This window comes from Vombatus ursinus, unplaced genomic scaffold, assembly GCF_900497805.2.
Source record: "Vombatus ursinus unplaced genomic scaffold, bare-nosed wombat genome assembly UNPS02001287.1, whole genome shotgun sequence".
Lineage (NCBI taxonomy): Eukaryota > Metazoa > Chordata > Mammalia > Diprotodontia > Vombatidae > Vombatus > Vombatus ursinus.
In genome coordinates this window covers 2282496-2301900 of record NW_020941065.1, presented here as the reverse complement: position 1 = coordinate 2301900, position 19405 = coordinate 2282496, and the positions used below count along the sequence as shown (strand labels likewise).

General features: G+C 37.5%; 1 protein-coding gene and 1 pseudogene across 1 annotated transcript; both read right to left on the bottom strand.

Moving 5' to 3' along the window:
• Nucleotides 1–1696: 1696 nt before the first annotated feature.
• LOC114043304 (crooked neck-like protein 1) lies at nucleotides 1697–3751 on the bottom strand. The gene has a single exon (XM_027862384.1). The coding sequence runs from the start codon at nucleotides 3749–3751 to the stop codon at nucleotides 1697–1699; it is 2055 nt and encodes a 684-aa protein (XP_027718185.1).
• Nucleotides 3752–17192: 13441 nt separating this feature from the next.
• Nucleotides 17193–18935, bottom strand: LOC114043161 (annotated as a pseudogene).
• Between the last annotated feature and the right edge of the window lie 470 nt (nucleotides 18936–19405).

Sequence of the window (19405 nt, the reverse complement as noted above, 5' to 3'; positions counted from 1 at the left end):
CAGATCAACTATAAAGGATCTATGAAGGAAGATGTTATCCACTTCCAAAGAAAGAACTGATAAATAGAAGTAAGTATAGTATGGTTAAAAATAGTTTATCAAATGTCATACTAGAAGAAATTAGACACATCATAATATTCACCATATCATGAAATTAAATGCATGGAACAAAATTATTTTTTTCAGAAATGATTTTATTTGGGTAGGTAACTGACTGAGGGCATCTCATTTGTAACCAAGATGGAATTCACAGTGTGATATTGCATTCACACTTTAAAAAATATATCTGTATGTACAGGAATTTGTAAATAGATGTAAACATGCATTACTTTCCAAGGTCCAGTTTCATTTCCTTGTCTCCCCCCACCCAAACTAAACCAAAACAAAAAATAAAAAAGGCGGAAAATTCAGCAACACCAACCTGTCCAAAACAACTTTAAAATTTAAGGAATGATAATAATAGTTAAAACAAGGAAGTCTGACAACAGCATCATGTATCACCAGAGAGTATTACTGAAGGAAAATGGAGTTTTGAACTTAGATGGTACTGGATTGTTTAAAACTTATTTTTCAGTAAAAGTAAGCACTGATTTCTAAAAGAAAATTTACTATTTACAGATAACTTCACACATTCACTAGTAGAAAGTAATCCAGTGCAGCAACAAGTGACTTTAAATTCATCAAAGTGTATAAGGTTAGATTATAACCGGCTTTGCAAGAAGCCAAACTGTAGGAGGTCAACCAGAGTTCAAGTTGACCATTCTACTTCCTTCTGTTCTGTACCATACTACAGCTGTGTAGCATTATACAAGGTACCCTAATGTTCGACTATTTTGACATTTAAATTAGATTTCAAAGGTGATTCTAAAAACAATAAAAAATTTGGGTTTTCATTTTTTTAAAAGGAAGTATTGGGAAGAAGAGGCATTTTATTATCTCATCCAAGCTGCATGTCCCAATCCTCTTACAGGAGGCATGCCAACTGTGAAGATGGGAGGTGGCACAGGGGATTGCCAACCTGGGGGGCACTACTTGGGGGCACAGCTGGAGGAAGGCAACTGACAGGCGGCATCTAAAGCCTTGGAGTATAGTGGGGAGGAACAGCCTGAGTTGTTGGCAATTGTGAAGGTGGAAAATTGGGGTTATGTGGGAGTGGTTGGTGGTAGACATTTTGGACGAAGGGTGCTAGAGAGCCTGGAACAAAATTCAATACTAATCAGATGTTATTTAGTCAGATGTATTTCCAAATTACCTTACATAGGAAAGTACCCTATCACACATAGCTCGAATACAGCTAAAGAAACTGAGGTGGAACTTACTTTCTTAACATAACCTGATTTTTAAGGGGAGCTGTTTGTTCCCATTCTAGCTAGGTATAAGCCTGACTCTTCCACTTGTGAATCTCTCTGATTTATAAACTTTCTTTTTGTGACATTTAAAAAATTTTGGATTTTGAAAAGACCTTAAATATTATCTCCACAATGGATAAATAATTGTTGTAAGGTAGAAATGTTGTGTCCTTTATTTGCAATCTCCTCAATTCTAACTCAGCAATATTTTAAAGGCATAGCATAGCAAAGGTGCAAGGTTCACCGATGATTAAAAAATAATAGTAATGTATAAAAGTTTCCTAAATCACGATGATTACAGAGTAGAAATTTATGAAAACAACCACAATGCAACAACATGGAAAAAGTCAAGATTCGTTGGCATCCATATCTTTCTCTGGGTGTTGCTCTGCAGCATCTTCTTGCTGCTGTTTCTTCCAAAGTTTGGCCATGGCCAGCAGTTTGAAGTTGGACTGGTTTGCTGCATCTTCTGGAAAGATGTAATGGTAGTACTCTTCCCAGCCAGCAACAGACTCATCTTCTGTCTGTATTTTTCTTCTCTTCTTCACTTTCTCTGGCATGAGTTTGTCCACTCTCTCCTTTTGAGATTCGGTTCCAAATTCGTCTTCAAAGTTTTGCCAGGATTCTAATAACCTGAGTCTTTCTTCCTTCTCTTCACTGTTTCTCATCATTTCGTTGGCTTCCTCATAAATTTGTCTGCACCTTTCTTCATTTCCTGCAGACAACTCAAATCGGGCAAAACTGATCCATACCTTAACATGCTGTGTTCTTTGCAGCAATCTCCGGTAGAGACTTCTGGTTTTTTCAAATTCTTCTTGCTCGGTTTCAAAATCAAGGTAGGATTTCCAAAGCACCTCTGGCATGTCTAAGTGTGGCTGGTCAATGGCTAACTCGTAGATGGCCCGGGCTCTCTCAATGTCTCCAAGAATTGTCTCTAACTCGGCAAATTTGATCCACGATGTGCAATTTTCTGGTGCATATTCCAGGAGCTTTTCATAAAGTTTCCGGCACCGGTCAAATTCTCGAAGTTGCAGCTCCAGTTCGATGTAGACTCGAAACAATTTGTTTTTGGGACACTTGCCAATAGAGGTTCCCAAAGCTCTTCTGGCAAATGGTAGATTTTTCTGTCTTATTTCAAACTGGGCATACAGAAGCCACACTTTGGCAAATGTGAACTTTTTGTGAGGAATCAGTTCCAGACAAGCTCGATATACCTCTCTGGTCCTGTCTGGATCCTTTGCCTCCAACTCTTCATAAAGTGCATAGTTGATCCAGAGGTATATATATCGCTTCCAGTGTCTCTTCTCTTGGATCGGTGGCACGTTGGTGATGGCCCTTTCATACACCTCTCGCACAATGTCTGGTTCCTCCGCATCCCTTTCCACCAATCGCAAATAATCAAACCAGGCATCGTAATTGTGGGGATTGGCCTTCACCTCCTCTTCATACTGGAATCTCCGTTTGCTCAGAATGATATCTTCAATACCTCGCCTATCCCCAAATTTCTTTTCAAAGACTGTGTAATTTTTAAAGAGCTCTTGGGCTGCCTGCTTCGAAATTCGATCCAGGGCATATTTGTAGATCACTCGTGCCCGTTCAAATTCTTTCTGGTTTTCTTCAAACTTTGCAAAGGCCACATAGAGATGTTCATCCATGTTCTCCTGTCCAAAGAAGTCCACAGCTCTTTCACATACTTTCCTTGCATGGGCAACGCAGCCAAGTTTTTCTTCAAAGCGAACATACTTGATCCAGTTCTTAACCTCAGGGTGTACCAGGATAAACCTTTGGTAAATGCCGCGTGCCCTATCCACCTCTTTATAGTGCAGTTCAAAGTTGATATAGGAGTGCCAGGCTTGCTCCTCGGGCTGCCATTCCATCCAGCGTTCAAATACTTGCCGGCCTCCAGCGATATTTCCCAACATCTCCTCCATGTAAGTGTATTTGTGCCAGAACTGGCTGACCCGGGGAAGAGTTGTGATGGCCCGATCCCAGATGTTTCGGGCGTGGTTCATTTGTCGATTCTTCATTTCCATTTCGCCATATCTTAGCCAGAGAGTGATGTTTCGGTAGTCAACATCTAAGGCACGCTCGTATATGGAACGGGCTCTTTGAATTTCTTTCAGCCTCTCTTCCCATTGGGCGTATTTGAGCCAGTTACTAATCACGGTTCTGTTCCTCCTTATATTGTCCTCAAAAGCCTTTCTTTTCCTCAGTGTGTAATCATGTAATTCTTCTCCATCTGTGATCTTCTGCTGCGGAGCTGGGGGCAGAAGCTCAAACTCTCTTTCTTTAGCTTCCCTTAAAAGCTGTTCTGCTGTGATCTGCACTTCAGCGGGGGCTTTGTTTTTCACCTTCGGCACTTTGGGGATCCGCGGCTTTCTGGCTGTGCTGGAGGCTGCCATGTTTGTGTGTATGGGCCCTCAACCTCTTCAGAGCCGGCTCCAATGCCTGCGGGGTAACTTGTAAGCTCCCGGGCCTGGTCGGATTCAATCGAGAAATTGCAGGCAAATGGTCTCTCTTTCCCAGCGACCAAGAAAGCCAAGGAGTCGGGGAGAGGCTCTCTCAGCCTCCTTTATACCCAGGACTGCCTTCCTGGGACCTCCCCTGAAAAGTGAACAGCAAGCCTGATTGGTGGGTATTTAAGGAGGAGGAGGTCTGAGTTCACGCCTCCTCCTGGTGGGGGAGGGGTGTAAACTGGCGTTCAAGCAGCAGCTAGCAATCTGGTCAAGGAAAACCATTCATTCGGTTTCTCCTTTGTAAGCCAGGTCACTCCAAACTTCAATGAAGAGAGCAAGGATGCCCCGGACTAGCTTAGCTTTTGCTGACAGGGGAAAGCCCAGGCCTTGGGAGAGGCTGCAATGGGATGGCATTCCTCACCTAGAATGGGCCAGGAAAGGTTTCTCTTTAAGCGAGCAGAAGAGATGGCCCTTGAATCTAGAAGGGAATATTACAAATTAATATTGATAATGAAATGTTACAGCATTAAAACTAATTTTCCTCAATGAAACAGGACAAACCCTGCTGAATCAGTTCCACTAGCCAAAGCCAGGATGTTTCTGAATGATAAGAGAGAGAAAGGAAAGGCTGTTCTGTTATATTGCTGAGGAGAGAGGTGTGAACCCTATGAAAGGGACATGCATTTCAGTTGGTTTTAATGTGTTCTCCTTCCACGAGATCAGTTACAATGTTACAGAATGGAGATCAGCTACAGTGTTACAGAATGTTATAGCTCCTGTCTATGTCCATTTTTTTCTTTTTTCATTATCAACAACTCTTATTAGATTAGTTTTGGGATGTAGAACAACCCACTGAGCCCTCTCTTCAGCCTGGGCCTGATCTCAGGGCTCTGCAGGCCACAAAAGGAGGCTCTTTCCTGGGGGGCCAATAAAAGAATAGTGTGGAATTCAGTTGCCTAGAAATGAAAACTGGGTCAACGGACTTCCTGGTCCTAAAGAGGGTGAAAAGGAATTAGTCCTTTTCTCCCCTCTTTCCCCAGCCCCTACCCTCTTCCAGGTTTCAACAGGAATAAAAGCCCATGACTGGAAATGAAATCACCACATCTCCCCGTGTCCACAGTGCAAACTGAGGAAGACATCATTATTAAACCCTTTTTTCTCCAAGTCAAACATCCAACAAAATATTAGATCCCATTTGGCCATCCAGGCCTCTCCTTCCTGGCTTCCACCTGCGAATATCTAATTCATAAACTGTGTCATTCCTGCTAGGTGTGAATCGAGCTTTTCCACTCATGCATCTCTTAGTTCTCATGTTCAGGCATTATAGGATCTTGAACCATATCACCACCAGAACTGAAGCAAACTTATAGCCATATCCAAATAGCAGGTCTCAAACATTTTAGCAGATAAAACCATAAAGAAGTTTTTTAAACCATTGTTATAATCCTAGTGAAATGAAATACTTAATAAAAGAGTTAGCAACTTTTAGACACCTCTTTAACAGGTGAGTCTATAACCCAACAGCATCTAAATTACAAGAGAGGTTTTTTTTTTACTACATAGGTATTAGTAATGCACTTAATTGTTCATTAACATCACTAGGAACCAATAGCTTCTTACAAATGATCCTGAAAGGTGAGTGACACAACTACCAGAAACTTATCCTGCCTCCCTTGGCAGAGACTAAAAAGTCAAAACTTCATCAAATTCTTAGGGTAATGTTGCATAATGGGTAGGTGTCTGAACTGAATCTTCTCATTTTAGAATTTCTAGTTCTCGACTAAGTTAAATCACTGGACTGTAATCTGATCATGAGGCTGGATCTCAAGGTCTTAAACTATTGACACTCTGTTTGTATGTTACTCTGCTGCCTGAGTTCAGCACTCAGTATTATTTCTCAAACTAGTTACTTCAAACTGTTAGCACAATTGGTAAAATCTTACTATCTGACATATTGTTAAAGTCTTTTTTTAAAAATATTTATATCAGTCTTCAATAATAAATCTATAACATGGGAGAATCAATGTCTGCCTGAGCACAGTTGTCCCACTTAAAATAAAACCAGAATTCAGTCATTTACACCTGAATCTGTTTTCCCAAATGGTATCTTATAGAATGTCAAAGCAATAATTTCAACTATTCAGTATTATTCTTTACAAGGACCAATCATTTCAAGCACTTCCTAAGATCTACTATTTTTCAGCTAATCCACTGTCAAAAATTGAAAGTGCCAATCCCTCCTTTTAGACTCTAACCTACCATACTTCTCCTAATAGGGGAGTGTCCTTAAGACCACATTCTGATTCAGTTTCAGGACAAATTTAAATTAAATCCAGGTTTTATAACTGCTGATGACAACATGTAAAATCTCAAAAATTTCTGACAGAGCTTCAAGATTGAAAACTGAATGCTATCACTTACCTCATTCTTAAAGACACTTAGTGAGACTTCTAGTTTCCAGTAATTTTTTCCTATTTTCCTTCAAACTACCCAAAAAAATCTGACCAAATTCTTGTCCCCACCCTCTTACTTGGCAGCCTCATGTTCCTATCCCCTGATTTGGAGCTCAGGAACTGCCAGCCACCAAATAAAAAAGATACCTGAAATTTCCCATATCATTCTTATTTCGGAAAGCTTCCTCAAACTTTTCTCAACATGCTTACATTTTCTTAATCTCCCTCTGTGTGTATAAATTTAATATAAAGTAAATTAGCATAACATAAAATGATTATATGAAGTGTTAATACAAAATAACACCTCAGAGCGAACTTTAAGAGGCAGAAATAATTGAAAGTCAGGGTAAAGTTCTCCACCATGGAGGATATTAGCAAAGACCCTACCTCCCCGGGTAGTAGTTTGACCTGATTGAAATGCAAATACCTTGGCTAGGAGGCTACAGAATCACAGAAAACAGGCCCTGGGGACTGCTGTGTAGGTAGCAGCCTCAGCTTCTGAAATTTTTGCCTCAAGGACAGCATGCGGGATGGATATCTGATCTGGGGGAAGATTGAAGGGCCATCCAGCAGTGCTGAACTCTGGGACAAGATGAACTGACCTGACCAGGTCCCTGGCTATAGGCAATGAGGAATGAGTTCATGCTGGGTGAGTCGCATCACAGAGAGTGGGGACCCTGCTGGCTGTGGTCACTCACTGAGGCCCTGATTTTGATTCCAGGGTAGAAGCATGAGCTGAAGCTTTCAGTTGCCAAGAGACTGCATGGAATAAGAGCATTGGCAGTGGGTGATGGCTTGTGGCTCAGGGGAGGAAAGGAATACCTGAAGTCAGGCCCCCAGAGAGATCTCAGAAAACAATAGCACAAAAAACCTGAAGCCTGAGATATTATGCCCTATACCTAAGGACTAGAGCCCAACTTTGACACAAAGTCCTCAGATGAGAAATATGATGTTGCTGGTGATGATGATGATTGGTGGTGGTGATAATGATGATAAAGCAAAAGAGAAAGAATCCACCCATAGGTAGTTACTATGGTAATGGAGAAGATCTGAGTTCAAACGCAGAAGAAGATAGTGAAGTTAAAATAACTACTTCAATGCACTCTGGAAAGATGGTGGAGCAGGTCAGAAATTTCCAGGCTTTCCAGATTTCCTCCACAAACAGACAGAAAATTGCCATGAAATGAAAGTAGAGAAGCAAAAATAAAGGAGTATAGCAGTCTTCCTCTGAAGACAAATGGAGAGGACCTCGGAAAAGATGGGAACTCCTGTGGCTGAGGTTTGGCCTGAGTGAAGTGTAGACATCTCCAGGCCAACTCCTTTCTGAGTTCAACAAACAAATAACAATTAGCAGGCCCTGAGGCAGTTTTGTCAGGAGGCAGACTAGGCCTTAGGATATTTTGCCTCAACTTTCACCTCACTCGTGGCTGTAAGAAATTTCACCTCAGAAACTTTCACCTCACAAATTTATGCCTCGTGAACTTTGATCTAAGAAGCAGCAGACGGGCTGAGTGGGGAAAGATTGAAGGAATTTAGTGGTGCTGACCAGAAGTGATACGAGGCTGTAGCTGTGGATGAGGAAGAACAATCACGTGCCCAGTGAGTGCAGTTCCACAGGAAGCAAGAAACATTTTTGGGACAGCATGGCTGGAGGCCCAAACTGTGGCTTAGGAAAGGAGAGGAGTCCCAGAGGTTAAGCCCCTGAACATAATTCAGAAAATAACAGTAAGGAGAACTTGAGACCTAGGGCAACATTACCCAAACTTGGGATTAAAACTTGACTATAATAATAAGCTGCAAAAAATAAAATAAAACAAAAATGAGCAAGTAAGGGAAAAAGAACTTGACCATAGATAACTATAAAAATCTGAGTTCATATTTAGAGGAAGATAGTGAGGTTAAAAAAAGAAACCCACTCCTACCCCAAATTGAATCAGAATATGATTTTTAAGGATGTTCCCCTATTAGGAGAAGTATGGTAGGTTAGATTCTAAAAGGAGGGATTGGCACTTGAAATTTTTGACAGAGGATTAGCTGAAAAATAGTAGATCTAAGGAAGTGCTTGAAATGATTGGTTCTTGTAAAGAATAATACTGAATAGTTGAAATTATTGCTTTGACATTCTGTAACATACCATTTGGGAAAATAGATTCAGGTGAGAAAAACTAGGAATTCTAAAGAGATTTTTAAAAAAGATATTTCCATCAGTCTTTAACAATAAATCTATAACACAGGAGAATCAACATTTGCCTAATCACAGTTGTCACAAGCCCAAAAAGAGCTCTTGGAAGAGCTTAAAAAGGAATTGAAAAATCAAATAAGAGAGATGAAGGAAAAATTGGGGGGGGGAGCAACCTAAAAAAAAACATGAAAAGAAAGTTCAATTTGAAAAAGAAGTACAAAATCTTAAGGAAGAAAATAACTCCTTGAAAACTAGAATTGGCTAAGTGGAATTGAATGATGTTATAAGACAACAAGAAATAATAAAACTAGGAAAAATAGAAGAGAATATGAAACATCTTCTTAGAAAAAACAACTGATCTGGAGAACAGATTGAGAGAGAATATAAAAATTGTCAGACCACCTGAAAGTTATGATAAAAAGAAAAAAGAATCTGGATACAATATTATAAGAAATTATTAAGGGAAATTGCCCTGAAGTTCTAGAACAAGAAGGTAAAGTAGAAATAGAAAAAAAAGTCTACTGTTCACCACCTGAAAGAGATCCCAGGAAGAAAGCTTACAGGAATGTCACTGTCAAGTTTCAAAACTGCCAGGCTAAGGATAAAATATTGCAAGTAACAAGAAAAAAGATTTTTTAAACTGTAGAAATACAGTCAGGATTTCACAAGACCTAGCAGCTTCTACACTAAAAGACCATAGGTCTCAAAATGTATTTTGAAGATCAAAAGAGCTGGGGTTGCATTCAAGAATAACCTACCCAGTAAAGTTAAGTATAATTCTGAATAATGAAAAAAAGGACATTTGACAAACTAAAAGACTCTCAGATACTGATTTTTTTAATATATACTTTTAAAAATTTTTTTATTTTATTTTATTACTATTTTTTCCTCCCTCCCCACCCACCCTCATTGAAAAGGCAAGCATCTTGATACAGGTTATGGATATGTAGTCATGCAAAACACTTCCATAGTAGTCCTGTTGTGAAAAACTAAGCATATTTCCCTTCATCCTATCCTACCCCCATTTATTCTATTCTCTCTTTTGACCTTGTCCCTCCTCAGAATTGTTTGCTTTTGATTACCCCCTCCCCTAATCTGCCTTCCCCTCTATCAACCCCCTGCTCTCTTGTCCCCTTCCCACCTTATTTTCCTATAGGGTAAGATAGATTTTCATACCCCATTGTGTATATTATTCCCTCCTTAAACAAAATCCGATGAGAATGAGATTCACTCATTACCTCTCATCTTCCCCCATTTCCCCTCCACTGTAAAAGCCTTTTCTTGTTTGTTTCATGTGAGATATTTTACCCCATTCTACTTCTCTCTTTCTCCTTCTCCCAGTATAATCCTCTCTCACCCCTTAATCTTATTTTCCAGATATCACCCCTTCATCTTCAACTCACTCTGTGCCCTCTATCTATTTATCAATCTATCTATACATACATATAATTTTTTTCCTTCCCACTACCCTAATACTGACAAAGGACTCATGAGTTACAAATATCTTTCCCTGCAGGAATGTAAACAGTTCAACCTTAATAAGTCTCTTACGACTTCTCTTTCCTATTTATCTCTTCCATGTTTCACTTGAGTCTTGTATTTGAAAGTGAAATTTTCTATTCAGCTCTGGTATTTTCCTCAGGAATGTTTGAAAGTCCCCTATTTCATTGGAGGATTATACTCAGTTTTGCTGAGTAGGTGATTCTTGGTCGTAGTCCTATCTCCTTTGCCCTCCAGAATATCATACTCCATATCCTCTGGACCCTTAATGTAGAAGCTGCTAAATCTTGTGTTATCCTGATTGTGTTTCCACAATACTTGAATTGTTTCTTTCTGGCTGCTTGCAATATTTTCTCCTTGACCTGGGAATTCTGGAATTTGGCTACAACATTCCTTGGAGTTTTCCTTTGGGGATCTCTTACAGGAGGTGATCGGTAGATTCTTTCAATTTCTGTTTTGCCCTCTGGTTCTAAAATATCAGGGCAGTTTTCCTTGATCATTTCTTGAAAGATGATGTCTAGGCTCTTTTTTTGATCATGGCTTTCAGATAGCCCAATAATTTTTAAGTTCTCTCTCCTGGATCTATTTTCCAGGTCAGTTGTTTTTCCAATGAGATATTTCACATTCTCTTCTATTTTTTCATTCCTTTGGATTAATGTTACAGTGCTACTTTCAGATACTTATGACAAAAAGACCAGAACTCAATGGAAAATCCAATATAAAAAATCCAGAAGAAATATAAGGAAAACATTAAAGACTATTTATAAGATACTTATGATGGTCAAACTGTTTACTTCTTATATATGAAAATGTTATCAGTATTCTTAAAACTGTCATCATTACTAAGGTACTGTGAAAGAAAGGTTGGGGCTGAGTTGTGTATGATGGGGTGATTCTAAACAACAACATTGAGTAGGAAAAGGCTAAATAAAAGGAGCAATTATCTCTTACAGACAGGGTGTTAAATGAAGGACTAATACAGAGGAAACCAGTGGGTGGAGGGCTGGTAATGTTAGACCCTTACTCTTATCAGATCTGGGTTGAAGAAGAAACAATGCTTGTATCTGGAAGGGTATAGAAGTCTTCTGAACTTGTAGAGAGGTGAAAGGACCTGGGGAAAGGGGAGAGAAGGGTCTATATTAAGATATAGGGGTATGGGGGGAGAAGATAAGGGAGGGACTTTTGGAAGGGTGGGTAAAATAAGGGATAGGAGACAATAAGGAATAGGAGGATAAGGGGAGCAGATAACATAATAGGAATACAGGAAAAAGAGAGAGGCTGAAAAGAAAAAAGTGAATAAAAATAAGATGAAGGAAATTGAGAAATAGTAGTTATAACTTTGAATGTGAATGGGATGAACTCACCTGTAAAATGGAAATAGATAGCAGAATGGATTAAAAATCAGAATCCAACAATATGTTGTTTACAAGAAACACATTTAAGAATGAGAGTTACACACAGTTAAAATGGAGGGTTGGAGTAGAATTTATTATACTTCAACTGATGAAAAAAAGGCAGGGATAGCCATTATGATTAAAGACAAAGTTAAGGCTAAGATAGATTTAATTAAAATTAATAGAGGGTAACTACATTTTGATAAAAGGTACCATAGACAATGAAGCAATATGAATACTGAATCAAATGCCATAGCATCTAAATGTTTAAAAGAGAAGTTAAATGAATTAAAGGTGGAGATAAATAGTAGTTCTATAGTAATAGGAGACTTTAATTTTCCCCTCTCAGAACTAGATTAATCTAACCAAAAAAAAATAAGAAAGAAGTGAAGGAAGTGGATAGAATTTTAGACAAGCTAGATATGATAGCTATCTGGAGAGAACTGAATGGAAATAGAAAGGAATACACATTTTTCTTAGAGGTACATGGTAAAGACAGATCATAAGGGCATAAAAATTTTAGAGATAAAAACAGAAATATTAAAAGTATGCTTTTCAGATCACAAGGCAATAAAAATTATATTTAATAAGGGAGCATGGAAACATAGATTAAAGACTAATTGGAGACTAAACAACCTAATCTTAAATAATGAGTGGGTTTGAGGCACATAGATGGCACAGTGGATAGAGCACCAGCCCTGGAGTCAGGAGGACCTGAGTTCAAATCTGGCCTCAGACACTTGACACTTACTGGCTATGTGACCCCAGGCAAGTCACTTAATCCTGATTGCCTCATCAAAAAAAGAAAGAAAAGAAAAGAAAAAAGAATAAGTAGTTCAAAGAACAAAGCATAGAAACAATCAATAATTTCATTAAAGAGAATGACATTAATGAGACAGCATATCAAAAACCTAAGGGATTCAGTAAAAGCAATGATCAGAAGAAAGTTTATATCTCTAAATGTTTACATCAATAAAACAGAGAAAGATCAAACCAATGAATTGGGTATGCAATGAGAGGGAAAAAAAAACTAGAAAAAGAACTAATTGAAAATCCCCAATTAAATGCCAAATTGGAAATCCTAAAACAATTAAAGGTGAAATCAATAAAATTGAATTTAAGAAAACCATTGAGTTAATAAATAAAACTAGAATTTGTTTAATGAAAAAAAATAAAATAGATAAATCATTGTTTAATATGATCCAAGAGAGGGAAGAAAAACAAATTACTAGTATCAAAAATGAAAAGGGTGACTATATCAGTAATGAAGATGATATCAAAGCAATTATTAGGAGTTATTTTGTCCAATTATATGCCAATAAATTTAACAATTTGAGTGAAATGGAAGAATATTTACAAAAATCTAAACTGTTTAGATTAACAGAAAAAGAGAAAAAATAAACCTATTTTAGAAAAAGAAGCTGAACAGGCCATAAATGAGCTTCCTAAGAAAAAAGCATCAAGACCAGATGGATTTACAAGTGGATTTTACTAAACATTTAAAGATTAACTAATTCTAATATTAAATAAATTATTTGGAATACTAGACAGAGAAAGTGTCCTATTGTTTTATGAAACAAATATGGTGCTGATACCTAAAGCAGGAAGACAAAAACAGAGAAAGAAAATTCTAGATCAATTTCATTAATGTATATGAATTCAACAATTTTAAATAAAATACTAGCCAGGAGACTACAACAATATATCACAGATTATACATGGTGACCAAGTTGGATTTATTCCAGGAAGACAGGGATGGTTTAACATGAGGAAAACTATTAACATAATTTATTATATCAATAATAAAAATAACAAAAATCATATGATTTTATCAACAGGTTCGGAAAAAGCTTTTGACAAAATGCGACACTCATTCCTATTAAAAAGCATAAATATAAGTGAATTTTTCCTTAAAATGAAAAGAAGCATCTGTCTAAATCCATCAGCAAGCATTATTTGCCATGGGAATAAGCTACATACCATCCCAATAAGATCAGGAGTAAAACAAGGATGCCCATTATCACCAACATTATTCAATGTTGTATTAGAAATGCTTGCAATGGCAAGAAGAGAAGAAAAAGTAATTGAAGGAATCAGAATGGGTCATGAGATAATAAAACTATCTCTCTTTGCAGATGATATGATGATACACTTGGAAAATCATGTAGATTCAACCAAAAAGTTAGTTGAAACAATAATTTTAGCAGAGTAGTAGGGTATGAAATAAGCCCACATAAGTCATGAGCACTTCTATATATCACCAACAAAACCTTGAAAGAAGAGATAGTAAGAGGTATTCCATTTTAAAAAACTGTACACTGTATAAACTAACTGGGAATATATCTGCCAAGACAAATGCAGGAACGAAGTAAACATAATTATAAAACACTTTTTATACAAACAAAGTCAGATTTAATTAATTGAAGAAATAACAATTGTTCGTTGGTGGGCAAAGCCAATATAATAAAAAATAATGACAATTCTACCTAAACTCATCTCCTTATTCAATGGCATCCCAATTAAATTACTAAAAAATTATTTTATTGAGATAGAAAAAATAATACTAAAATTCATTTGGAAGAATAAAAGGTCAAGAATATCAAAGGAATTTATTTAAAAAAAGTAAAGAAGTTTAGCAGTATCAGACCTTAAACTATATCATAAGGTAGTAATTATCAAAACTATCTGCTATTGGCTAAGAAATAGAAAAGTGGACCAGTGGAACAGAGCAGACATACACTACACAGTAGCAAATGATTATAGTAATCTTCTGTTTGATAAATGTGAAGATTTAAGCTTTGGGGATAAGAATCTACTATTTGGTAAAAAAAAAAATCAGTCTGACAGAAATTGGGTGTAGATCGATATATGATGCCACTTACCAAGATATGGTCAAAATGTACATATGACCTAGATATAAAGGGAGATATCATAACAAAACTACTACCTATCAGACTTATGAATAGTAAAATAATTTATGAATAAAGAAGAAACAGAGAGAATTGTGAAATGTAAAATGGATGATTTTAATTACATTACATTAAAACTTGTGTACAAATAAAATCAATATGGTCAAGATTAGAAGGAAAGCAGAAAATTGGGGGGGGGGATTGTAGACATTTTTTCAGATAAGGGTCTCATATATCAAATACATAGAGAACTTTCTCAAATTTATAAGACTATGAGTAATTCCCAAATTGGTAAGTGGTTCAAAGGATATGAACAGGCTGTTTTCTACAAAAAAATCAAAACTACATAGAGTCAGAGGAAAAATGCTCCAAATCATTATTGATTAGAGAAATGTAAATTAAAACAACTTTGAGACATCTCACATTGACTAAAATGATAGGAGGGGAAAATGACGAATGTTGGAGGGGATGTGGAAAAATTGGGACATTAATACACTGTTGGTAGAACTGCGAACTGATCCAACCATTTTATAGAGCAATCTACCCAAAAAGTTATAAAATTGTGTTTACTCTGTGACTCAGAAATACCACTATTAGATTTGTTTCCAGAGATGACCAAGGAAAAAGGAAAAGAACCTATATATTCTAAAATATTTATAGCAACTCTCTTTGTTGTGGCAAAGAATTGTAAACTGAAGGGATGCCTGTCAATTAGGGAATGACTAAACCAGTTGTACTATATGATTGTGATGGAATACAACTGCACTGTAAGAAATGATGAGCTGGTTGATTTTAGAAAAATATGGAAACACGTATGAAATAATGAAAAGTGAAGCAATTCTAAAATATATAGAGAGAACTGAGTCAATTTAATAAGAATACAAGTCATTTCCCTAATTGATAAATGGCCAAAGGATATGAACAGGCAGTTTTCAGAGGAAGAAACTAAAGCCATCTGTAGTCATATAAAAAATGTTCTAAAGCACTACTGATTAGAGAAATGCAAATCAAAATTACTCTGAGGTACCATATCACACCTCTCAGATTGGCTAACATGACAAAACAGGGCAATGATAAATGTTGGAGAAGATGTGGGAAAATTGGAACACTAATGCATTGTTGGTAGAGTTGTGCAATAATCCAACCATTTTGGAGAGCAATTTGGAACTATGCCTAAAGGGCTATAAAATTGGGCATACCCTTTGACCCAGCAATACCGCTTCTAGCTCTGTATTCCAAAGAGATCATAAAATTGGGAAAAGGACCCACATATACAAAAATATTTATAGCAACTCTATTTATGGTAACAAAGAACTGAAAATTGAGGGGATGCCCATCAATTGGGGAATGGCTGAACAAGTTGTGGTATATGAATGTAATGGAATGCTATTGTGCTATAAGAAATGATGAGCAAGCAGACTTCAGAAAAACCTGGAAACACTTACATGAACTGATGCAGAATGAAATGAACAGAACCAGGAGAACATTGTACACAATAACAGCAACATTGTACAATGACTGACTTTGATAGACTTGGCTCTTCACAGCAATGCAAGAATCTAAGACAACTCCAAAGGACTCATGATGGAAATTGCTATCCACATCCAGAGAAAGAACTATGGAGTCTGAATATAGATGAAAGCATGCTATTTGCTCTCCTATGCCTTTGTTGTTTTGCTTTATTGCTTCATTCTCGTGGTTCCTCCCATTAGTTCTAATTGTTCTTTACATCATGACTAAGGGGAAAATATGCTTAATATGAATGTATACGTAGAGCTTATATCAGATTGCACGCCCTCTTGGCAGGGGAGAGGAGTGGGGGGGGGGAGAAAACTTAAAACTCAAATCTTATGGAAGTGAATGTTGAAAACTAAAAATAAATTAATTATCAAGAAAAAAAGAAAAATGAAGTGAGCAGATCTGAGAGAACATTGTAGACAGTAACATCAATATTGTTCAAAGAATAATTGTGAACAATCAAGTTATTCTGAGTACTATAAATACATCAACTATAAAGGTCCTATGGAGGAAGATGCCATCCACCTTCAGAGCAAGGACTGATAAATAGAAGTAAGCATAGTATGTTTTAAAAAATAATGTAGCAAATGTTACACTAGAAGAAAATTTAGAAACATTATAATAATATTCACAATATCATGAATTAAAATGCATGGAACAAAATTCTTTTTTTTCAGAAATGTTTTTATTTGGGTAGGTAACTGACTGAAGAAGTCTCATTTATAGCCAAGATGGACTTTCACAGTATGATGTTACTTTCATATTTTTAAAATTTATCTATATGTACACGAGTTTGTAAATAGATGACAATATACATTACTTTCCAAGGTCTTGTTCCTATTCCCTTGTCTCCCTCCACCAAAAAACAAACAAATAAGCAAAAAACATTAGCATTCAGCAAGGCTAACCTATCCAAAATAATTTTAAAATTAAAAGACTGAAAATAACAGTTAAACCAAGAAGATCTGACAACAGCATCATGTATCACTAGAGAATGTTACTGAAGAAAAATGGAATTTTGACTTTAGATGATACTGGATTATTTAAAACTTACTTTCAGTAGAAGTAGGCACTTATTTCTAAAATGAAATTTGCTCTTTAGAGATAACTATTGAGCAAATATGGCTGGTTCACATGTTCACTAGTAGAAAGTAATCCAGTGCAGCAACAACTGACTTTATCTTCATCAAGTGTATAAAGTTAGATTATAATTGGCTTTGCAATAGTTATACAAGAAGCCATACTGTAGGAGGCTCACTGGAGTTCAAGTTCACCATTCCACTCCCTTTATGTACTGCAATTATGTAGCATTATATAAGGTACTCTGATGTTCAACTATTTTGACATTTAAACAAGAATTCAAAGGTAAGTGATTTTTTTAAATGAAAAAAATTATTTTTTAAAGGTGTGAGAGAGAGAAGCAGCATCATGTTATGTCATCCAAGCTGCATGTCCCAATCCTCTTACAGGAGGCATGCCAGGTGGGAGGAAGGAAGGTGGCATTGAAGGTTGCCCACCTGTGAGCACAGCTGGAAGAGAGTAACTGGCAGGTGACATTGAAAGCCCTGGAGAAGGGTAGGGAGGAACAACATGAGTTGGAGGCAATCGTGGAGGTGGAAAGTTGAAGTTGTATGTTGGTGGGGGAAAATATCCAGAGGTTGGTGGGGGAATTATGGGTGGTGGAAATGATACTGGGAGATGCAGAACAGGTGGCAGATGGTTAAGAGGATATATGCAAGAATGATATGGCAAGGGAGTGGGTTGTCCATATGCTGGAGGCAGAGCCCCATAGACTGGTCCTTTTGTCTTCATCATAGATTGCAGACTTTGATAACCCTCTCCTGATATACAGGAATTTGTATTTGACATTCCAGTGATATAGCTGGAAGGTGGTGGGGGGAGGTGGGGTTGAGGAAGAGGAGGTAGCTGATGGACAGGGGCAGGATAACTTTGAAGAGGAATCTGGACTTTTAGTAGCCCACCAGCCTCCACTTTGCCAATCTGCTTGCCCTCACCCATTGAAATTGCAGCTGCGAGGGTTGGCTTACATTCTGGAGATGGATGTATAGGTAGTCTTGGTGGACGTGTGGTCTCAGTTTGAGGTATTTTAAATATTGGTGGTTCTGCTGCCTTGTTGTCTTCCTCGTGAGAAACAATCAGTGGTTGTTCAACCTGCCTGGGAGGGCTAGGCTGAGGAGATGGTATCTTAGATTGTTGTGCTTGCTTCTGTTGCTGCTTCTGGGCTGTCTTCTGGGACTCTTTCTGTTGTGGCCATAATTGTTCAGCATTTTGAGATTGCTGTGACTGTTGTACTGAGGGCATTTGAGGTGTTGACTGAAGAGAGGCTGGTTGCTGCAACTGATGAGGAATATAATGAGGCATCTGTTGGTTTTCTTGTGAATAGAGATCCAGGATCTGGTGGCAAATGTCTTCTAGTACATCAACAGGTACATCTTGAACAAACTGTTCCCATCATCTCCTGTATGTTGGTTCTAATGTCCATTCCTGTATTTCAAATTTGCATAAACGACCTGCCATGTACATGACTGAGACTGCTACAGTCTCAGGTTCCCATTGTAGTGATAATGTAGTAGACAAGCTGTCACTTACAAATGTCCATGCCATTTGAACCAGTTTTTGAATTTTGTCCTTATTACCTTTGAGTTGTTTGGCATATTTGAGGAGAAATTGGTAGGGATGTTCCACTTGCAAATCAAATTTTAGGGTCTGTAACAAAAGTCTCTCCAGAGCAATAACTTCTTCCTTTGGGTCATCTCCAAACTGACCAAACTGTACATCATTCAATAAGCTACGAGCTGTTTTGAGAATATCTTTACATTTTTTAGGAGTTTCTTCCACTGTCCCTGCCAAAAAGAGACCGCACACTCCTGTCACGTGTCTTGGGAATCGTTTAAATGAATGAAACATGTAGAAACGATGAAAATAAATTATTCCAGTAGCCAGGGTATCATAGCCTAGTCCCATACGTGTTCCTACATCAAAGATGAACCTGGCACCCTCTTGGAGGTATTGGGCTTCGGTAGTTGGATCCAGGCCTTCTAACTGTGAAGGTGTACAAGTAAAGTCTTTTTTATCCCAGTACCAACACGGTCGTGTGAGGTCCAGCTTTGCCAAAATTACTGGAGGGCTGGAGTTTTCTTTATTCTCCTCCATTTGTTGAAGTAAACTTGTTCTTATTCCAAAGGTTTCCTGAGTAAGTTAGAATCTTGCCTCCTCACCAACTCCTTAGCATCATCTCTCAATGCTGACTGCAGCCGTTTTAGACAGGGGTGCCAGGGAGCCTGGAACAAAAATCAGTACTAATCAGATGTTATTAATTTAGTCAGATGTATTTCTAAATTATCTTGCATAGAAAATCATCCTATCACATGTGGCTTTAATATAGCTAAACAAATTTGGTGGGATTTGCCTTCTTAAATCTGTGATCTGTAATGTCAGCTGATTTATAAACTTCCCATTGTGGCTAGGTGTGAAGCTAGTTCTTCCTTTTGTGAATCTCTCCAATTTATAAACTTACCCATTCTAGCTAGATATAAAGCTAGCTCTTCTTCTTGCTAATTTCTTTGATTTATAAACTTCCCCATTTTAGCTAGGTGTGAAGCTAGCTCTCCTACTTGTGAATC